The 23,047-nt window shown below is 41.8% G+C and overlaps 1 protein-coding gene across 2 annotated transcripts in view; it reads left to right on the top strand.

Moving 5' to 3' along the window:
- LOC117139092 (dnaJ homolog subfamily C member 16) overlaps positions 1-23,047 on the top strand; it is a 179,492-nt gene that overhangs the window by 103,456 nt on the left and 52,989 nt on the right. For both annotated transcript variants that reach the window (XM_033301212.1, XM_033301213.1), the window contains 3 exons: positions 9,038-9,198; positions 20,704-20,946; positions 21,003-21,228. In XM_033301212.1, the coding sequence (XP_033157103.1) occupies positions 9,038-9,198; positions 20,704-20,946; positions 21,003-21,228 (630 nt within the window). The remainder of the gene's footprint in view (positions 1-9,037; positions 9,199-20,703; positions 20,947-21,002; positions 21,229-23,047) is intronic.

Genomic DNA, 23,047 nt, shown 5'->3' with positions numbered 1-23,047 from the left:
GATCGGCTATTGCCTGATCCGATGTTACCGTAGTGTTTTTAAAAAATAGCGAGGAAGGGTAAGAACTTTTTTTTCGCTTAGTGTTAACGATATTATAAAACTGTTTCGGATCCTGTGCGAACTGGAACTTAGAACGATTTAAATAATTCCTGTAGCACTGAGCATAAAGCACGGTAAAGTTTAACCGAGCGCTTAAATATTATGAAAGGACAGACTGAGAACCGGTATTTTTAAATTTTGTGTAAAGTCTGGACTTTACATTTCTTTCATTTCTTAGGTGTGTCAACTCTTTCTTAAACCAAGGAGGTTTAGAGATTGACGGATAGTACATCGGAACACAAGAGTTAATAAATGATTTAATTGCGGTATAAAACATATTAATGGCATCCGTCATTATGTGACAGTAGTAAAGATCGGACCAATTATAGCCAGCAATAAAATTGTTTATCCTCCGAAAATTTGCCATGCGAAAACAGTGAATTCGCTTTGTTGATTTCACTGAATTTACTTTTAATACCGTACCTATGTCGATTGTCACCTCGAAAGTAGGATGATATTGATCGTCAGGTTGAGTAAGAGGTGCTACCCTGGACAGAAACACACTTTCTGGAATTGTTACAAGACATAGATCGAACAGTCGACCAAGAGAGTTTCGAATATAATTAACTTGCGACAACGATAAGTCGAGCAAGTCGTCAATAAATTCATGTTGTGCTAAAGGGAGAAGAATATTCGAATTTTCTTCTGGGGACCACGTTGTGCCAGGTATATTAAAATCACCTAGAACTACCAATTGGTAACTGTCAGACAGTTTATTTAAGATGGATTGGATAGCGGACAGATGATTCTGATATTCTGAGAATTCAGAAGACGGTGGAATATACGAGCACGTAATGTGAACTGATCTGTCGGAAAATGACAGCTTTACGCATAAGAATTCAGAGTTACGGGACTCGTCAAAAAGTAACTCATTCCGACGCGAGGGTAGATCTAACCGCAATTAAGACTCCACCTCCCCACCTCTGGAGGGACGGTCATACCTATATATAGCGTACATACCTGGGAAGACTTCGGAGTTAAGTATCTCTTCAGAGGAACCACCGCGAGGGGTTTTGGCCCTGCAAATTGTATTTCTGAAGTGCCAACTTGTGCCGGTAGTCCGGACTCAATGTTCCCTTGTGGTGGTAAACTAATCGGGACAGGTAGAATCAATGGTTGAGAGACCAGTGCAGACAATTCGGAATCTTTAGGGTGGGCGCAATCCACAGCGGGTTGATCGGATTGCCCGTGGTTGCGGGAGCTTATGCAGCCTACCACAAGCGGCTATTTTGCGCTTTGGAGATTCATCTAATAGCTTAAGGCCATTAAACTATGAATTAAGCGCGGAATGAAGATCATCCGCTCGACGAAAACTATCTCTAACTACACCAAAACTGTTGATCAGTTCTTTCAAGCCACCTTTAGTTTGGCGCATAAACGATTTCATCAGTAATCAGTAATTTAGATTTTAATCCATTGCTAGGTCATCAATTGTTCGGCCATTAAAACCAGCGCACTTAGTGTGCACCATTCTATCACATAGCCAATAAATAATTTTTGACTGCTCCGGTTTTATAACCTGGCAGCAATTTTTATAAAAGCAGACAACTTAGATGTCCATATTTGTCTAAGATCAGACCACTGTGCACGTCTTCACACTCAGAAATTTTAGATTTTGTGTGGGGGAGCGAAAGAGAGTGAGAGCGGGAGAATAGGTTCACAGTGCAGTTTATGTGCTTGCAAAATACGACACCAAACAGCACTACGAACAACGCACAAAAGGGAGAGTAAACAAAACAGAAAGACGAAAAATTCAAAAGACTTTGCATATTTGTTTAAAATACTGCACAAATAACACAGAATCACTCGCGAAGCGAACGGATCTTTAATAATTATATTTACAATATATGATACTACAAGAAAATGATTAAAAACCTCGGCTGGTTTGACAAATACAAAAATAAAAAAAAACACGACCGTTCGCTTTGATGTATGAAGCTTATATTCAAGTTTATATGAAACTTATAATTAAGAGACACAAGCATTCATTCGCTCAATCAAAAAATAAGAATGTAAAAAATTTAAATTATTCATGTGATAATTTGCTTTATGACATAGGTTTCTTCCCTGCAAATCTGTGGTAAGCGAGATTTTTTTTAAATTTCGTTGAATAAAAGCATATACGAAAAAAAAACGTGCAATTGTTGCTTATGCAAAGAGGTGGCTAAACTTGATTGCCAAGCTTAGAATCAAAATCAGCAATTGCAACCTATTTTCGCGAAATGAAATATATATCGATCCTATTAAACTGATATAGGGTTCGAGCGAGAACAACACAAAAAATGTACTAAATGTTTTGGATAACGTTGGCTAGAATGTAAACACATACTGCTGAATACCATGCGAAGAAAAAATATTTGAACTGTGTGTTTTTGCCTTCCAGTGTGAGTTTCCACAGCTGATAATTACGATTTTGGCCACCATGTTGGGCGCCAGATAATTAAGAATGATTATAATTATTTCTGTAAATATTCATACGGCTAGGGTGGTGTTATGAGACATTCCAGGACGCACGCGCGAAAGTCCAGCTGCTCCTTGTCGGTTATATGCGGTGGTGGTCTTGTCCTGGAATCTCAGCCCAATTTCTTTCATTCATCATCAGTGTGGCAAATCGCCATCCACGACCCAGACAACGGACAGAAAGATACTTTTACCCAACATGCTTTCGCTCGATCCTCAGATGTGGTGGAGGATCGTGTAATGCCCGCCCTTCCGTGGCCATTCTTTACCAAAAATTACAAAGAGTTGAATGGCCCTGTTTGGTCGCTAACAGTCGAATAATATATAACCAGCTACCCGCGCCTAATGCATACTTAAAGTTAATCCCCATAAAACCAATAATTAACTTAGATGAATTCATTTTAGAGTTGAGAGACAATCTTGGCTCAAGAATTAATAAAAACAAAACATACATAGCTTTTGGACATAGATCACCATATGTGCGTGTGCACAGAAAGACAAAGTGCAGAGAAAAATTCTGCCTTTGAAAATTAATTTCACCATTCGATCAAGAGACCTTGGCCTTGAAAAAAATATTGATTCCACTAATACTTAGGCGATAAGATATTACAGCGCCTTCCGCACCGCTGGAACAGGACCGCGAATAGGTGTATTTAATTTCACTTCCTTGTTTCATACATTCTTCTTATTAAATGAATCCGTCAATATCTTCACTTACCCACTTTTGGGAAGCCACCGATGATTTTCTTGTGTACTTTAAGACTTTTGCAAACACAAAAAAAAAAAAAAAAAATAACGCGGAGACACTGCTGCGCCACTTCCGATATTTCTTTACTCTTCTCGCTTATTCCATTTTTTTCTTAAATTCCCTTAAATTTTGGACTGCACTAAATTTTTTCTTTGGTCGGCTCTTTAACTAAATGCGGCGCCTCGCTTTCATTTACACTTATACATATAACAAAAAAAAAAAAATACTTCCGAACTTTAAAATGTTCTTAAAAGCAATGACGACCCTCACAAATGCAAGCCAGTTTTCCGTATTTCCCTCAAAATTTTGGTTTTCCACTTTTAAAGGCCGGGTCTACTTAAGTTACGTTTTAGAGATAGCTGCCCTGGATTTCCCCTGGCACTCGCTTACCCTTCCTTCTTCTTTAGCGGTTTTCAGTTTTATCCCTACTACCATGCAGATCCCTGGGATCCCTGGGATCGTCGTCTACGTTTGCTACAGATCCTTGATAGCACGATAATGGAAAAATGTAATTTTCTGTATGAATGAGCACCTACACTTTTGGTTTAGCGATCTCATACGCACGAGGCGCATGGTCAGCGTTCTGCTGCTACGCTTCCGGGTATCCATAGCTTTGGTTAGACTTCTAAATGTAAGTTTAAGACAGTTTTAAGAGTACCATAAACAGGTCCAAACAGATCTTAATAAAGTCTAATCATCAGTCATTAGGCATTCGGCGAGTGCAGATGAGTGCTCTTCTAGGTCCATCTAGACTCAACTAGCTCCAATTCTTATTACACCGTAAAATTTCTGTAGAAGAACCACAAAGGCGTAATGGTCCAATACAATGCTCCAACTGCCGAGACTCTGTCTTCCGTTTGCGTCGCCTGCGGGGATCTGCATGAATCTGGCCCTTGCCCGGCTAATAAACTTGAGCAGGAGGGTCCTGCTTCCACAACAGAGTTCTCAAAAGCGCCGCAACCTCGAGCCGTGCCAGACCTGCAACAAACCACAAGTGCCATCGAAAAACTGATGTTATCATTCCAAGCAACGATGACGGAATTTATGTCGTTCATGAGAACAACAATGCAGTATCTTACGCGTGCCTTAGTATAAGTACTTGCATCTCAACATTCAAAATAAATGTCCTCTCTTCGTTTATGTTTATGGAATGCGTATGGCGTCTCCCGCCACAAACTTGATCTCGCTAGGTTCAAGTTATGATATTATGATGCTCTCAGAGACCCATCTAACCAGCAAGTACAATTTTCAAATAAATGGCTACGTGTTCTACGCCACGAATCAACCCGATTGAAAAGCACATGGAGGAACCGGCATCTTGATCAGTAGTCGCATTAAACATAACTTCCTTGATCGTTTTGAGAAAAACTACCTACAAGCTACATCTGTGGTGGTCCATTCTAGTGGTGGTAATATAAGTCTGGCCGCCGTCTAAACAGCATTATACTGCAATTATCAATCCGATAAATAGGTTGAACTTTCTATCACCTGGGAAACCCATTGTAGGCCAGTACTACAGACCCCCGAAAACTACCAGATCTTATTGATTTTTAGATCGTAAGAAAAATTCTTTTAGTGCTTCTTAACGCTGTAACACTTGAAGATCCACTCACCCGTACTCTTCAACATTTTTCGGAAGCCAGAAATTAAAGAAAGGCCGCGTCATCTTACAACATCAGCCACAAACTGGTTAGTATAAAAAATATGCAAGCACACACTTAGAACTCAATCCTATGCTAGATATTGAAAGTTCTGTAAAAACATTTGAGTCGATAATAACAAAAGCTGCTAGTGCTGCAACACATCAAATGACTTTGAAGCAACACTTCAGATATGGGACTACGAACATGCAAATCGAGAACTAAGTGCTAGAAAAACGACTGGCAAACCCACAGATCACCAGCCACAAAGCAACGGCTGAAGACGGCAACACGCGCCCAAACGAAAACTCATAAGAATAAGAAGGAAAAGTCTTTGCCTAAGTATGCCTATGGAAGCAGAGTTGCCTATTCCGGATTACAATGTGAAATGGGTCCGTAGTGACGCAGATAAGGCATATGTATTTGCTGCTCATCTACAAAAGGTGTTCAGCCGAACCCACCAACAAACGCGCTGCACGTCTCCGATGGACAATAAGTCTACTTTCATGCATCTCTAACCGCTTTGAAAAATTACTCATCATCATTACTCATCAAGTACACCTGCAAACTCGTAACACAGTTCCATCGCATCAATTTGGATTCCGTCAAAATCATGGAACAATTGAACGAACAGAAACAGAATTGAACAAACAGAAAACAAACAGAATAATAACAGAGATCAGAACTCCTTCTGAGCACAAGAAATATTGCGCAGCCGTATTCCTCGAAGTCGCCCAAGCACTCGACCGATTGGTGTTGAATGGCCTTATGTATAAAATAAAAACACTCCTTACACCAAATACACACAAGCTGCTTCAATCTTATCTTTTTAAACGAAAATTTGCTGTAAGGTGCAATGCGATTACCTCCGAGGACCATATCCAAAAACATGCTTCAATTTTTGCCAGGAGTTGACAAATTTACAACTGGTTGGGATGTCGATGTCGGCAGGGGTCGTGAGAGTGATGAGGGCCTTCTTCCTTCGTTCAGGGAGAACGTTGGAGCGAGACAAGATTCTGGCCAGTGCGATTTGTCTTCTTGAAGATAGTCAGGACCATGCAACCAGCTCGATCAGCTCACTAGGAAGTGCCCCTCTGGAAAGTATGTCCACTGGATTGCACGCTGTAGGAACATAATGCCATTCTATGGCATTTGACATCCTGGACTAAAGAGATGCGATTAGAAATAAAAGTCTGCTTCAAAGTACCAAGATCATTTGAGCACCATTTTCTTAATTTAAATCTCCAAGCCTTCTTCGGTTGAGTTACCTCCTGTGATAAGGTCATCGAAATAAAAAAAAAGCAACAACTGTAACAAAGTGTGAAACAGTTTGGGCTGCAAAGTGGGGCCTGCTATTAGTATTTCGTTTAAAGAGTATCCAGAAGAAGTTTTTGCAGAGCCATCAAAGACAACACGGAGCTTAGTTGTTGTGCTGTCTTCCTTTAAAACGCAGCGATGCGGCAATTAAAATTTGCATAGTTTCTGAGAGTCAATTGGTACCAGAGACATATAATTTAAAGATAAGTACTCGTGAATAGTTCCAAGTTTGTTTTCCAGATTAAAAAAACGGCGATAGGCTTGTCGATAGGACTCTCCCAACACGAGCTGCGCTTTGCAGGAAGTAGAACTAAATATTCTCCAGATGGAAGCCTAGAAAATGTAGACGTGAAGTGAGCCTAGCAGTCGAGTTCTTCCTTTGTGCGCTTAGAGACTGATTCAGCAATGGTTTCTGTATCCCAAAATTTGCGCACCAGTTCCTCCAGACGGATGCCCTCATCAGGCATTCGAGGAGCATTTGATTGAACGGTCAATGATAAAGCCTTGTTAGGGTTTGAGCCACCACCAGTGATATTCCATCCAAAACCAAAAACACACAGTAGATCAAAGAAAATATTAGCGCCTATCAGCAAGTCAATTTTTTGGGGTCTGAAGAATTGGGGATCGGCCAAGCGAAGATTAGTTGGTATTTTCCAGTCTTCAGAATTTACAGTTAGGTTGGTCGGGTTGTCCGTGATAGTAGGAGCTACCAAAGCTGCGATATTGGCAACGAACTCTGAAGTTTGAGATTTGAGATTAATATTTACCACACATTCATCTGATCTAAATCTGGCTTCACCAATTCCAGAAACTGTAGCTGCAGACTTGTACTTGGGCAATTGCAAAGAGTGTGCCAGACGAGAGGTGATTATGTGTACTTGCGAGCCGGAGTCAAGCAAGGCGCGTCAAGGAACCCAAGGTCCTGATTTATTTGGAATACTGATGACGACAGTGTCCAACAACACAAAATCCGCTCCGAGATTTTTATCCACTAAGGAAGAAGATTGACCAAGGCATGATTCCTGCGCAACTACTTGCAATCCGTTGGAATGAGCATCAGAAGATGGCGCAGGCCTTGAGCCAAAATGTAACAATTTGTTGTGCTTACTTCCACAAATACGACAGCGATCGGCATTCCAATGTCGTCGGTGATGTCCACCTTTAAGGCAGTTTTGGCATAAAGCAACCCTTTTCCCGGTTGTAAGCGATCTTACGACGACACTTTTCTGAATTTTGGACGATTAAAAATTATGTGGTCTACAGCATTGCAGACAGGGCAGCAAGCGACAGGGCTAGTAGCGACAAATGAATTTCTAGAGTTGTGGATCGCTTTCCTAGGTTTTACAACCCTTGGCACGATTCCAAGTGCAACATTGGTACGTTCGATGTTTTCAACCTTCTGGCATCTTGTCTCCAAAAACTTAACAAAATTATTACATTTTGGAAGCCTTTCAGTAGGAGCAGCATCCTCCCATAATAGCTGGGTTTCACGGTCCATTTTTTGGAGAAGACAATAAATGAGAATACACTCGGATATTTCCACAGGGGTGCCCATGTTGTGAAGTGCTCGTAAACGCAGATTAATTTTGTCGGACAGTTCACGCAGCTTTACAGAAGAGGAACCCTCTACCTTTGGTAGGTTCATGATCGCCGAAATGTGAGACTCGAAAATAAACCGCCTTTTGTTGTAGCGCTTATCCAACAACTCTAGGGCAGTAGGGTAATTTGCATCAGTAACCTCTAAAGCACCAACGGCATCCAAAGCGGGACCCCTTTGGCAAGACTTGAGGTGTTGATGCTTCTCTATGTCAGCCAGCATTGGGTATTTTTCGTATTTTTTTGTATAAATTCAACTAAAGGTTGGTAGCCTCAGGCACATTCGGTCTTCGAAATAGAGAACCCAAAGACCACTCAGTTCTTGAATCTTGACGCATAATTGAACAAGCTATCTCTCGCACTTTGCGTTTACTCAGTTCCGTTTTTACAACATACCGCATTTCAAAGAAAATGTCTTTGAACTGGTCACGCAATTCGCTTACCATTTGATTCAGACCCAGTTCGTCCGGGGAATCGTGAGCCAAGTTGAACGAAGCCTCTGTTTGGTTAATTAAATCCAGCTTTAAATGCAGACCATCATCATTAACCACCGATTCGGTGGTTAATCCTGCAGCAATTTTTATAGCATCGACAAATATGAAATTTTCCTTGCGCTTTAAAAATGTTATTTTGTCAGCTGGTAAAATGACTGTCGTTGTTTGACATTTTAATTTATTTTAATAATTCAAGCACTGGACTGGAACCGGTCAATATTAAATTACACTGTATTTGCACCGGCAACCTAACTGCACACACAATAGCAATGATGTGTGTGTGTCTATTCTTTTTGGCTGTGCAAAACAACACGAATTTGGCGGTAGGCAAAGAAGAAACTGAAACCGGGGGCGAGCGTTTTTGCACCGGATCACAGCCAAACCGGTGCGATAAACACTTAATTTGTAACTGAACTTGCAATGCAGAAGGCAAATAAGCCACTTTTACAGAATAAAGATTAAAACAGCTGTGCTCTCTCTCTATTGAGAGAGAGGAACATAGCATAAAGGGGAATGCAAAATAAAAAATAAAAATAAAATCACTCAAATTTATGATGAGCTGCTGCTGGCTGCGGGCTGCATAACCAAACAACTACTTTGTTAATTTAGAAAAGTCAGCTTTTCATGTCATTATAATTATGTAATATTGTTTTCTCGCTAATTGTTTTTACATTTTCTTATAGGTGTGTGCCCAACTGAATGGAACCGACAAAGAAAGCGTCTGTGTGTTATTCTTATTACAGAGAATAATAAAAAAAAAGACATTGAAAGAGTCGTTCTAAGAGATATTGCTTTAAATGTTGGCTACAGTTCAGAAAAAGTTCGATTCGCCTATATATTTAAGGTAAGTTTAAAATTTACAAATTACCTTCATTTTAAAATTGTGTTAATTTTTTTAATATTTTAAAAATTCAGAAATGAGCCAATAATAGTATTTCAAATTCAAAATATTTACTTGTATTGATTTTTAAAATTAGTGCCTATCGCACTACTATAAAAGCATAAATATTAATTATGATTTAGTTGACTATAATACACGCAAACATTGCTCATAATACAATTGATTTGTTTTAAAATTTAATTTCATATCCCTTGAGTTTATATCTAACGCTCAGTAACCATGATTTACGGTGCTTGTGTGAATTTTTAGTTTAACTATTTCGTCTATTTTTGAAGAATTCTTTATCCTGAGGTCAAACACAATAATATAACCTTCACAATTTAGTTCGTAATTTTAAAACAGCAGCAATTCTCCATTGTGAAAATAGGCTTGAATCAGGACCTATTAATACAGCCCGCTAACTTTTAAAAATATTTTAAAATCTATTCTAAGAATCTAAGTTTTGCGTGATTTTTTTCGATTGGTTTGACTGTATTCACATGTCCGCAGCTCCAGGTATCTTGGCATCACAGTCAGCGAGGCTTAGGCTTGATGAGCCATGTCGAATCTCTTCGACTGCGAATGGTCGTTGGAGCATTAGCGCGTGTACTTCGAGCTGACTGGGGATTCAATTCTCGAGCCAAGCGGGCCATATATGCTGAACTCATGGTGCCATGATTACTCCAGGTGACAGCCACACATGTGAAAATCCATCCTCGGCTAATCCCGAGGCTAGGGCACAAATTCTGGAGGCCCTACCCAACATTCCTCCCAACCCCGTCCCGACGGCGGCACTCTTGGCCGTTGGACTAAGCAATGCAACAAGTGCACCCATTAACGACGAAGAAAGCTTGGTGTCAAAGGTCCTAAGAACCTCACCCCAAAACCCGAGCTATGGCACCCCCAAGAGACCATTGGAAGCGACATCCCCCCTACCAGAGCTCAACTAGCAAAGTGGGTAAAGACCCCCCAGCTAGAAATCGAGGAAATGGGAGAAATCCTGGACAACTATAACGGGGTGAGGAGCATTAACCTGGCAATGAAAAACTCATTCGCCAGATTGAAGGAGCTCCAACTAAAGCTGCGCACAAGGCTGAGGAAGCCAAGCGATCAACCACCAAAGAGGCACCCGGAAGTGCCCATTGGTGGGCAAAAGAGCACCAAAGGTACTGCAATGATGCGTCTAATTCAGCTAAACCTGAATCACTGCACGGCAGCCCAAGACTTGCTAGTGCGCGAACGCAGAGTGGAGCTTGCGCTACTTATCTAGCCCTACCGGACGCCGGCTAGCCCAGACTGGGCTTTCGACCGCACCAAGAAAGCAGCGATCTGGAGGTGGAGCAGAGAAGCCCAACAATTAACCGATATTATTTTGGACATTGGATTTGTTAGGGCTAGGGTAGGCAGATGGTGGGTGTACAGCGTATACCTAGCTCCTTACCTTAATCGCATTCAATCGGGCACTGGATAGACTGGCAGCGGATGCTAGAGTCCGCACCCAGGTTCTCATAGCGGGCGACTTCAACGCATGGTCAGAGAGCTAGGGCAGTTCAACCACCAAAGCGAGAGGCAGGATGGTGCTTTAGGCACTCGCGACGTTGGACCTGGCTCTTCTAAACCATGGAATCCGGCACCGGAAATGCTTCCTCGACCTATGCGATTCTGCCGACAGCGACCCATGGGGAAGTGCCTACAAGGTGGTGGTCAAGAAGGCTTACACAAGGACTCCCAAGCTACTGGACCCAGTGATGCTCCGCAGTGTAGCGGAACATCTGTTTCCTTTGATGGATGGGTTACGCCCCGCCTACCCAGCCACAGGGGACCTCGTCGAAACCGACGCAAAACTGCTGAATGAAATGCCTCATCGATGGAACTGGCAAGCTCCTGGAGAAACTGGTGTGCATTCGGCTAGAGAGGGCTATCGCCGACGCGGGTGACCTCTCACGGTCCCAGTTTGGATTCAGGAAAGCGCGGTCCACCGTAGACGCTGTCAATAGAGTGGTCGAATTAGCGGTCCAAGCAATCGAGGTCACCAGATGGAAGGGGGTAGAAAAGAGTACTGCCTCATGGTCACACTAGACATCAGAAACGCCTTCAACACCGCGAGTTGGGACCGAATCCTAGAAGCACTAATTGGCTTCAGCGTCCCAGCCTACCTAGTCAGGATCATCCGCAGCTACTTTTCTGATCGGGTCCTACTGTGCGAGTCGTCGGAATGAGTCTTCAGGCAGGTCACCGGTGGAGTCCCGCAAGGCTTGGTTCTCGTCCCGCTTCTGTGGAACACCATGTATGACGGGATACTTCGCCTACCGCTGGTCGGGAAGAGCGAGATCGTAGCTTTTGCGGACGACGTGGCCTTGCTCGTTGTTGACAAGCATTCCAGCAAGGCTGAGGAGAAGTGTAACCAAAACATCAGGGCCATTGAACATTGGCTCAGCTCAATGGGGCTTGAGCTGGCGCCGGAGAAGACGGAGGCTTTGCTGATTAGCTCCAGGAAGGCAGTAGGGACGGCCACTTTCGAAGTAGGCAGTACCACGGTGTCCTCCTCTCGGGCAATTAAGTACCTGAGAGTCATGATAGACACCAGGCTTTCGTTCCGCGAACACTTAGCCTGCGCTAGCTCGAAAGCAGCAGGAGTAAATCGGGCGCTATCAACCATTATGTTAAACACCCGAGGCCCTAGATAGGCGAGCAGACGTCTGCTGGCGAGCGTCACCCGAGCGACCATGCTATAAGCCGTTCCGGTGTGGGAAAAAGCGCTTGGAACCGAAAGCTACGCCCAGGGCCTAAATGCTACCCACAGACTGTCGGCACTACGTATCTGCTGCGCCTTCAGAACAGTGTCCAACGCGGCAGCATTGGTGATCGCAGGAATATCGCCTCTAGACCTGTTAGCGCAGGAAAACAAAGTGGTCTTCAACCAAACCCACGGTAGAAGCCTCTCACCTTGCGTTAAGAGGGCAATACGAGCAGAAGCAAGGCAGCACACCCTGGAGACATGGCAGCACAGGTGGAAAAACGAGCTTAAGGGTCGCTGGACGCAGCAGCTGATTCCCAACCTCAAGCCGTGGTTAGAACGGAAGCATGGCGAAATAACGTTCCACCTAACGCAGCTGATCAGCGGGCTGATTGCTTTCGCAGCTATCTGAAGCGCTTTGGACATGAGGAGGCGGAGGATTACCCATGGTGCGGAAGTGGACGGAGCGAAACAGCTGAGCACGTTCTCTTCTCGTGCGATAAATACGCAAGGGAACGGAGCTCTCTGGAAACCGTACTTGGCAGCAGACTGAAGGCGGATAACCTAGTCCCATTCATGCTGCAGGCGGAGGCGGAATGGCAAGCGGTCATCAGCTTCGCCGCAGCGATAATCACCGAGCTCAGAAGAGCCGAGAGAGCCAGGAGGGTCCACAAGTGAGCAAATCCTGATCGTCTTTGCGAAGCAATGCTTCACGGCCAAACCGCGGGGGGTCCTGGATTTACTCTCCTTACTCCTCACCATTGTTAAATAGTTAATTTTAATTATGTTTAATAAACGAATTAAAAAAAAAATGGTGCCCTGTGCGCTATTCGGTGCCTCAGTGTGGTTTGTTAAGAAGACAAGGCAGGAAAAACTTAATGCGTGCAAAATGCCCTCTTAACCCCCTTGGTTGCCTTTCGGTGTGCCGAACGGGGTCCACTGTAGCACTGCAGGTGCTTGCAGCACCTTCGGAGGCCTTTCGATAACTGCCGCATGTGGCGATCCACTGAAGGATTTTTGTGTTTGCCCCTGCTACACAGAGTTGCGTGACCTTGATGGACTTGGAGTGCAACGTTGGCAAACGCTATATCGTGGACTGGATCTTGGAGGATGAGGAGATGACTCCACGGCTTAAAGCATTTGCAGGAGAAACTCCTAAACTGCAGTCTGCCACAGCTTGCAGTGCTTGTCGTAAAAGGCGACTAATACGGCAATTGGTCCCTCCACCCGTATCCGAGCCATAGGAGTGAGCCCGACCGGTCCTCTAAGTTCGATACCCGTGCGGGTTAAGAAGTCCTCCAAGGCTTCTCATTAAGGTAGGCCCCTTTGTGGGAGTGGCTGTAGTTGGTACTCATATCGGTTCGTTGAATAATTGTCTAACATTAATTAGTCCCACCGTGTTTACTCTTTTTCCGTGAGCTGCGCAATAATTGATTTCACTGTCCTATTGCACTGAACTGCTTCCGGAATATGTTTAGAACGCTTGAATCTGGTCATTTTTTAACAAGCCAAGTAATAGAGGTGTCAAATGGCTTCCTTGAGGGACACTAATGGTAACGTTAATTGAAGAATAAGCTTATCCTACCATATTAATCCCATATATTCTTAATAAGTATAACTAGACCAGTCGATCTGGTCAGGTCTGTCTGTCTGTATGAACGCCTCGAAGTTAGAAGCTAAAAATCTAGAAAGTTGTGATTAAGCATGAAGATTTCAGAGATATAGACATAAACCGAGCGCAAGACACTAATACCAACAAACAGCACAAAACTAGACGCATGTTGACCCACTGCTCAAAACTGCTACGCCCACACTTTTGAAAAATGTTTGATTTTTCTTCGTTTTATTGTTTGTCTTGCCAATTTCTATCACGCCCAATTTGAACATTGAAAAGCACTTTTTTTCATTTAATTTCCCAATATCTATCGATATCCCAGAAATATGATGAAATTTCGCGTTTGCATTCTTACTAGCTGAGAAACGAGTATCTGATATTCGGGGAACTCGACTATAGCATTCTATCTTGTTTATTTTCTTATTTTGTTTTTATTTTTGTTAGCCTTGAAATTTGTTCTATCAATACGCCATTTAACTTTTTGTCACGCATTTTATTAGACTTGTAAATTTCTATCGATTTGCCAAAAAAATGTCTGCCACGCCCACACTTTTGATTTTTCTTCGGTTGGTCTTGTCAATTTTAATCTGTATACCAAAAACGGCCATGCCAGCACTTTTAAAAATTTTAAAAATTATTTATTACTTTATTCCCCAATATCTATCGATGTCCCAGAAGAATGATGAAATTTCGCGTTCGCATTCATACTAGCTAAGTGACTGGTATCTGATAGTCGGGGAACTCGAATATAGCATTCTCTCTTGTTTTAAGTTCCTGACTTTCTTTAATAAGATTGTTACATGTTTCTTCAATTTGTGTTATGTTGATTGTGAGACAGTGGTGCATAAAAGTAGTAGGAAGTTATATTGTCCCTAATTCAAATAAAATGTATCCTTGATTGTTTTCGATAGAGTTTATTTCGATTTATCCTGCTGTAGTTTGTGTCATCATTAAAGTCACCCAATGACTGGGTGGTGATGGTCGGCTGTATATATTTCCTAGTATTAATAATTTTTTTTTTTAATTTGCTTCGCAATGTGTTACATTTTGGCCTATTAATCTTTTTATTTAATTCTGCCTGTTTTCCTATAGGGATTTTTAGATTTTGAGTGTTCTATGGGAGCTTGTCTATATTTGTATATATTTCATAATTTTGTCTGTTCTCGTTAAGTTTTTTAATTTTATATTCTTTTATCATCTGCGATTTATAGATTTAGTTATAGATAGGCGTGCCTGCGTAAAATGATAAAACATACGCTGATATCTGTCCGGTTGTATTATGTTTAATTTTATAGTTGTATGTGTATAAATCTGTGCGGAAGCCTTGTGCAAGCCTCTACTGAAACTGTTTACTATATCTCTGGAATCTTCACAGTTTCCTCATATATAGAAGGAGTCCTTTGTGATTCCTTTTCATAAAAAAGGTAGCAAACTGGATGCAAGCAATTACAAAGGAATCATCAAATTGTCGGCTATCCCAAAACTTTTTGAAAATGTCACTCCTCATTTAAAGCATCTTTTTTAGATCAATCAATCACCGTGTCAGCACGGTTTTATGAAACGCAGATCAACAACCACTAACCTCTTAGAGCTAACTTCTTTCCTAATACAGGGTTTCAAAAATAATCTTCAAACAGATGTCATCTACACTGACTTTAGTAAAAGAAGGAAGGAAGTCAGGAAACTTGATCTATTAGGTTTCCCTGTTGATCTTCCAAATTGGATTTCAAGCTATCTGAATGGCAGGACGCAAAAAGTCCTCTTTAAAAATTTTCTGTCTTGTATTCTCCGAGTCACATCCGGTGTCCCACAAGGGAGCCACCTTGGTCCGCTTCTTTTTACCTTATTCATTAACCTCCCCTTAGCAAGAAAACATTCGCGTGTACTTATGTACGCAGACGATGTTAAATTATGCCTCCAGCACAAGGACATTTCGCGCTACGTGGACTTACAATCCGATCTAGACAGCTTTCAAATATGGTGCCGTGATAACATATTAAACTTAAATGGCTCAAAGTGTAAAGTTATGACCTTTTGTCGTGTCAACCCAATACGCACGACTTACACTCTAAGTGGGACAGCATAATCTTGATGATCTTGGTGTTCTTCTGAACCCTAAACTAAAATTTTCTGACTATATTTCGATTAGTGTCAGTAAGGCCAGTGGTGTACTTGGTTTTATAGAAAGGTGGCCTAAGGAATTTGATGATCGTTACATGACTAAAACCTTATTTATTTCGTTAGTCCGTCCGATTCTTGAGTACGGATGACCTGTTTGGAGTCCACAATACGCAGTCAACTCAGACCGCATTAAATCGGTCCAAAAAAACTTTTTACTTTTTACCTTGCGGCGCCTAAATTGGGAAGCAAACCATGTATTACCTCCTTATTCCAGTAGACTACTTTTAATTAATTTACCATCCCTAGGTAACCGTACAACTATGCTTGGAACAGTCTTTATTTGTAAGCTTATTCGTGGTGATTTTGAGAGTCCCGACTTGATTAGTCGGCTTAACTTTTTGGTTCCAAGTAGATTCACTAGAAACTATATACCCCTTATCTTAAATCATTAAAATCTAACTATGAGTTGCATGACCCTTACAGAGTATTATGTTCTGACAATAATAGACTCTATCCTATTATCTGTAATCTTAACTCTCTGCCGCTCTAAAAGCAATCAATTTTAACTTTTTTAGTACGTAATTAGATCCTACTAACACTTATATTTATTAGAGTTATGTTATTATTTATTTACATTATTTATTATTATTTATTACTTTGTGTTCATTTCCTCGTCTCTGTTCTCTTTTTTATAACGCGTCTATCTTCTCGCGAGTCGAGCCGTACGATGCACGGCAGCGCCCCTCGGTCGGTTGGGCGGGAGGTGTGGCTGTTGGACCCGTGCGAAAAAAAAAAGATTGTTTCTATTATTTATCCCCATTTTCTCTATTATCTTCACTATTGATAATTCGTATTTTTTCATTTATTGTTTTGTGAAGGCGTTGTTTCATGTTTTGTGAAGGCGTTCTACATCTGCTATTCATGTTTTGCTCGTGGTGATATCAATTTGTATTCCTTCATTATTCAGCCAAACTTTCAAAGAGTTTGCTCATAAGCCCAGAGTTTTGTCTGCATTAATTTTCTGTGGGCTTCCCATGTCATTAAATATTCTAGTTAGGGTTGTTTAATAATTTGTTTTGATTTATAAGGGATGCAAATTTTGAGTAGACGTCATACAGGATATATATTGATCATTGTCAATAGCATACAATTCGATGACATAAAGTTCTCTTGAGTTATTACAAAATTTATTTTTGATGGTCTATGTTCTGTTTTTTTTCATACGGACATGGCCAGATCGACTTGGTTATTGGTCCTGATCAAGAACGCTTGGTGTTCGGTAAAAGGTCCAAGATCCGAAGGACCCTATACCAGAACGGCACCCAGAATGGCAGACCCAAGAGGCCATTAGAAGTGAACTCGCCCCCCTTACAGAGCCCAACCAGCAAAGAAGGTAAAGACCTCCCAGCCTGACTCATGCGTGCCCGACTGGTCTCTGTGGTGGGCCTCATCATCACCATCACTAGCGGCTCGTTGTTCAGGCACACGAGGTGGAGACTCAACGATGGCTACAAGGGCAGTAACCATTAAGCAGCAGCAGGAAAGCACTCAAGCTAGCGATACAGGATAGCAAACGGATATGCTTCCTCGACCTATGCGACACTGCTGACAACGATCCATGGGGGAGTGCCTACAAGGTGGTGGTCAAGAAGACATATACGAGGGCTCCCACGCTCCTTGACCCAGCGAAGCGCCGAAGTGTAGCGGGGCATCTGCTTCCATTGATGGATGGGTTAGGTCCCGCCGACCCAGCCACAGTGGACCACGTCGAGGCTGACGCCACGGTCAGCAGCAAGGAGAGGAGAGGATGGCGCTTTGGCTAGCTGTCTCCCTTCAGCCAGACTCTTTTGCAAAGGCGTTCACGTAGTGCCTGACTGAAGGCTTCTTCCCAAATTGCTGGAAGATACAAAAGCTGTTGCTCCTCCCAACACCAGGGAAGCCACCAGAGGAGCTTTCATCTTTCCGGCCGATATGCCTTATCGAAAGAACTGACGTGCTCCTAAAGAAACTGGTGTGCTTTCGGTTAGAGAGGGCTATATCAGACGCAGGAGACCTTTCACGTGCCCAGTATGGCTTCAGGGAAGCGCGATCCACCGTGGATGTATCAACGGAGTGGATGAAGTAGCTGCCCAGTCAATCGTAGGCACCAGATTGAAGGAGTACTGCCTCATGGTCACACTAGACATCAGGAACACTTTTAACGGAGGCTGTACTGATGAGCTCCACGAAGGTAGTGGGGACGCCCACTGTCGAAGCTGGCAGATCCTCGGTGGCCTCCTTTCGTGCAATTAAGTACTTGGGAGTCCTGATAGACACCAGGCTTTCGTTCCGAGAACACTTTGCCTACGCTAGCTCGAAAGCAGCAGGAGTCAATCGGTCCTAATCATCTATAATGTTGAACACAAGAGTTCTAAAACAGGTGAGCAGACGACTGCTGACGAGCGTCACCCGGGCGACCATGCTATATGCCGTCACGGTGTGGTCAAAAGCGCTTCAAATAGAGAGCTACGCTCGGGGACTAACTTCTACTCATAGACTGTCGGCACTACGATCTGCAGCCCCTTCGCAGGAATACCGTCACTAGACCAAACTCACGGTAGAGGTCTCTCTTTCAACGCGAAGAGGTCAACACGAGCAGAATGTGAAGCAACGTACGTAATGGTCGCTTGACTCAGCAACTGATTCCCAACCTCAGGCCGTGGATAGAACGAAAGCATGGCGAAATGGCGTTCCATTCAGCTACCTGAAACGCTTTGGAAACGATGAGTCGGATAAATGCCTATGGTGCGGAAGTAAACTGTGCAAAGCACCAGAGCACGTTCTGTTTTGTTTTGTACGGCTTGTGGGCGTTAGAATGGGTGTGGAAACACCGGTCAGCAAATTTGCGCTGCGTCTTAGTCCCTAGAATCTGTATGCTGAATCTCAACATAGCTTTTCTAGTTCCTGAGATCTCGTCGATCACACGAAGAGACGTACAGACGGACATGGCTAAATCGACTAGGCTGTTGATCCTGATCAAGATTATATATAACTTATATAGTCAGAAACGCTTCCTTCTGCCTATCACATACTTTTCAACGAATCTAGTATACCCTTTTACTCTACGAGTAACGGGTATAATTTATACTTATGTACAAATTCGAATCAACCAATTAACAAAATCTAAAAATTAAATTCTGCAAACACATAAAAATACCCAAATTGACAACGGCCATTTATATGAGACGCTGGTGTATAATTCCCCAAAATAAAATTATTTTCTGAAAAGGTTCTCAGTCTCTTGCAAAGGAGTTATGCTGCGAATAATCGATAATAAGGCGGCAAAGTGTGGAGGAGTGTTGAGGAATTTAAGCAGGCGTGATAGCACATTGCGAGTCGTATCAAAGCGACCTACCGAGCTCCAGGGGTAGCGACAGAGATATTCTGAGCCTGCTCTTCGCCAGCTTAGCGTACGTAACTTGGAGTTGAGTAAGGAATTCGGGAAAGAGATTGATTCTAACCATTCACATCGGATGATATTTATCAAAGCAGCGATTTGTTGTGCATTGATCTGTATCGGCATTACCTGTTTACGATTCATTGGAGTACGAAGAAATGCAATCCAACTACTGCGAGTCTTTGTGAGCTTTTAGAAATACTTTTAATTCAGTTTCATTTTATATTGTTGAGAATAAAGAGCGAAAGCTCGTCAACTCCTATTAACATCCTTAAATCCTATTTTTTTACTGACCACATGTAGTTAAAAGAGGAAAGTTGCACTCAACATAAATAACAATTCTTTATCCTACCCCAGCTTACAAGAGATCCCCTCACGTCTAGGGGAAGCTCAACGGATTACAGTGTGGTCACCAACAGCCCCAGGCATAGCTGGGAATTATATTAGACGACATAAACTAATTATCTTTAGATTCGCAGATCGATGTGATGTATATTTCTCAAAAATCCCACAAAGTATGCTATGATGATCCTACGATTAGGATCGTAAAAGTTTATGACTACACATTCTTAAGCAAATTAACACATATATGCAAAACTATTATATGATAAAGACTCAGGCCTGGAAACGATCATTTGAGTCGTGGTTGCTTTAGCTTTTCCATGGGATCGTGTCGTGCAAAAATATGCGCACGGATAAAGAAGGAAACACGCCGATCTAATGTGAGCGATGTGGTTCAAGAAGTTATGTATGAAGATGACGCTAACACTGATTATGAGGATAAGCAAGCATAATAATCATGCATTGTATCGCTACCCATCGAATATGACGGACTTAAAACCAATTTTCAGTTTCTTGTTGGGGAAACAATAAATCAAGATTTTTGGATGACATTCAAAATATCATAAAGTTTTCAAGTCAACAAAATCAAATTAGAATCATAGGACGTGGGCCAGGCCAACTTTAGCTAGCGGCTGCCCAACAAAGAAAATTATGATCGGTGACTGACTTATTTCCCTCGCGAGCGAGATAGGCTGGTAAAGACTCGGTTAATTTAACATACGGTCGATACCGGAGAACCGAAACCTATTATTTTCTTAAGATTAAAATTAAATTTGATCACCAAAAATATCTTCCTATTAGTTTCTTGTAGGTTACAATATTTTTGCTGAAAGGTGAAGTTTACAGAGTATGAGATCCGCTTTATGATCTCATGCTATGTGTATTTCTGTCTTTGTCTTTTTTCATAACCATCGCTACTGTGATAACGATTGAAAGAGTCTCAAAACTCTCCACAAATCTAGGTGCATGAGAGCGTTGCATAGTAACAACAGAGTTGTTTAGACATCGTTCCTATTTATACCAGATACTCGTAGAGTAAAAGGGTATACAAGATTCGTTGAAAAGTATATACAGCTAGTGTGTAACCCTATGTGTATATATATATACTGCATTTTTTTTTATTTTTTAATAATTTTTCTTATATATCTAAAATTTTCATCGATTTGCGAAAATGCATTTTAAATTTTTGTAAATAAATTAATATATTTTGCGTTTCAGGAAAGTCAACCGGATTTTATTAAAGCAATTTCCAAAGGATCGTTTAAGGACAGTCTTATACAAATTGTCATTATTTGGCGGCGAGATAAAAAACGTATTAAGTATGACTGGGTCTACGTTGCGAAACAGAATGGCAACAGTTCACCGGAACACTTGATAAATTCAACTAAAGGCCAAATTTCTAATGCAGTGAAAAAGTTATTAAAAAATTCGGAAGCGTTATGTTACGAAGCGATTGTAGAGGTACATAGTATTATATTCTAACATTATTCGAATCAACAATCCATTATATCTTTCAGAACTTATTTAACGAGCATTCACAGGGAATTTTAACTAAATGGATTTCTCAGTTCTTATATGTGGTCGATTACCTATCAGATAATATTGAAGACGAGCACATTTTGGCGGTTTTTTCTCTTTTAGGAACTATTGCATTTATGTTTACTGTCGGATATGTATTGATTTACTTTGTTAGAGTTGAAGAGGAAAATCTTAAGGCGCATGGCCAACTTATCGATATCCAAGGTAAGTATTAAGGTTTTCTTATTGTATACTCTATTGAAAATAAGGGAGAATGCTATTGCCTGGTTTTTTTTGACAAATCGATAGAAATTCACCAGACTAATAACAAGATTGCGTTCGAATTTATAATTATAATTTTTAAAACGAGCGGAGTTTTTTAATCATTTCTTTTATAATTCTATTGTGTTTATAAAAAAATTAAATTAATAATTAAATTATTAAAACTCCGTTCGCTTTGCGAGTAAATCTCCTTCGATTTGTGCACTTTATTAAACAAATGAACTAAATCTTTTTCTTTTACATCCTTGTGTTTTGCTTACTCTCTTTCGAGCGTTGTTTGCAGTGCTATTTGGTGTTGTTTTTGTGTGCTCTCTCTTGACTTGAAGACTGCTGTCTTGCGGTACTTTTGACATCCACAATCTGCAACAGGATCGTCTTTGTAGATTTTTTGCGATTGAAATCACTGGCACCGACTGTGGACCGTTTTTGCACGCAAGACAATATATTTGATGCTCATTAAGGATTTTCCTACAGTTGTGGGAAGCAGTTTTTAGATTTTTGCCAGGCGTAGGAATTCGTGAGGCGTTTTATTTCTCTTTTCCTCACTTTGGTGGTCTTTGGGAGACTGCAGTGTAGACGGCCAAGCTTAACATTCTGACCTTCGATGAGCTGAGAACCCTTCATTGCCAAATATCTTAATTCTTCCGGTAGTGTCCATTTCAGAAAACCTTACCGATTTTGATGTTTTAACACCAGCGCATTTTTTGGTACGCCTGCATTGTGCATTACCGAGAGTCGTTAAGCTGATACCTGGACGAGATGGAGTCACCCGAGATGCTGTACTAAGATCAGCAAGAGGATTGTCGAAGGGAGCAGCGAATAAGCTGTGTCTGCTACCCCTTAATGATGCTGTTGTCAGTTCTCGTAGCGACCAGCAGTTCCTAAACCTATTTACTTGTTGCCAATTGTGCAGGCACAATAAAGCTCTTCGGAGCTCAGATGTGCGATAATCTTTCGATATATATGCAGAGAAGTTGCAATATGCTCATCGTTGAAAAATCTCGTTCTAACAAATAAAAAGGTCATATATTGTCGTTTCATTTTGTAAGGACGTTAACGACATTTGCGAGTTCTGTGTGTGCCCCACTTAATTCATGTTCTGTGTGATTGCACATTGCGCCGTCGGCTGTGTGGCATCGTTTCCGCGTCCTCTTTTCTCACCGTGCATGCTTGCACAAGACCTAGGATGGTATGCTAGTGGGGCTTCAAGGCGCTTCGTCCATTAGGTCAAACCAAAGCTATGTCAGAACCAATGTTACAACACACCCGGATATGAGCGCTCACGTTAAAGGACACCAACCAAGTGCTCTACAATATCTTGTCATTAACAAACCACATTTTTCAACAACCGGAAAAGTACGTTTATTAGAACCGCTATCGCAGGACACCATCCACTGACTGCACAATCGCTTCTGACCGCGGACCTACACCTAGGATATTATAGTGCCGTTACCGCAAGGTGTATTGTCCGTTATGTTGGACCTAACATCTTCCCAAAACCACCTTTGCAAGCACCTAGAAGCGCAGATCTGTTAGGAGCGATCCTGTCAGAGGACATCAGACGATGACTCCTTCTGAGTGGATATCCGCGTTTCACTGCTCCTTCACTTGCAGTGATCAACCTCATACTACCGTTCCTGATGCACACTGGCTGATCTTTCACTGTTCTCACCAACTGACCTATTTTCTTTCTATTTTCTGACTATCGGACCTCTTATTCAATAACTGTGGGCTTTCTCACTTACTGGCTTCTTATTCACTG

This window comes from Drosophila mauritiana, chromosome 3L, assembly GCF_004382145.1.
Source record: "Drosophila mauritiana strain mau12 chromosome 3L, ASM438214v1, whole genome shotgun sequence".
NCBI classification, from domain to species: domain Eukaryota; kingdom Metazoa; phylum Arthropoda; class Insecta; order Diptera; family Drosophilidae; genus Drosophila; species Drosophila mauritiana.
This window is presented reverse-complemented; position numbering and strand designations above follow the sequence as displayed.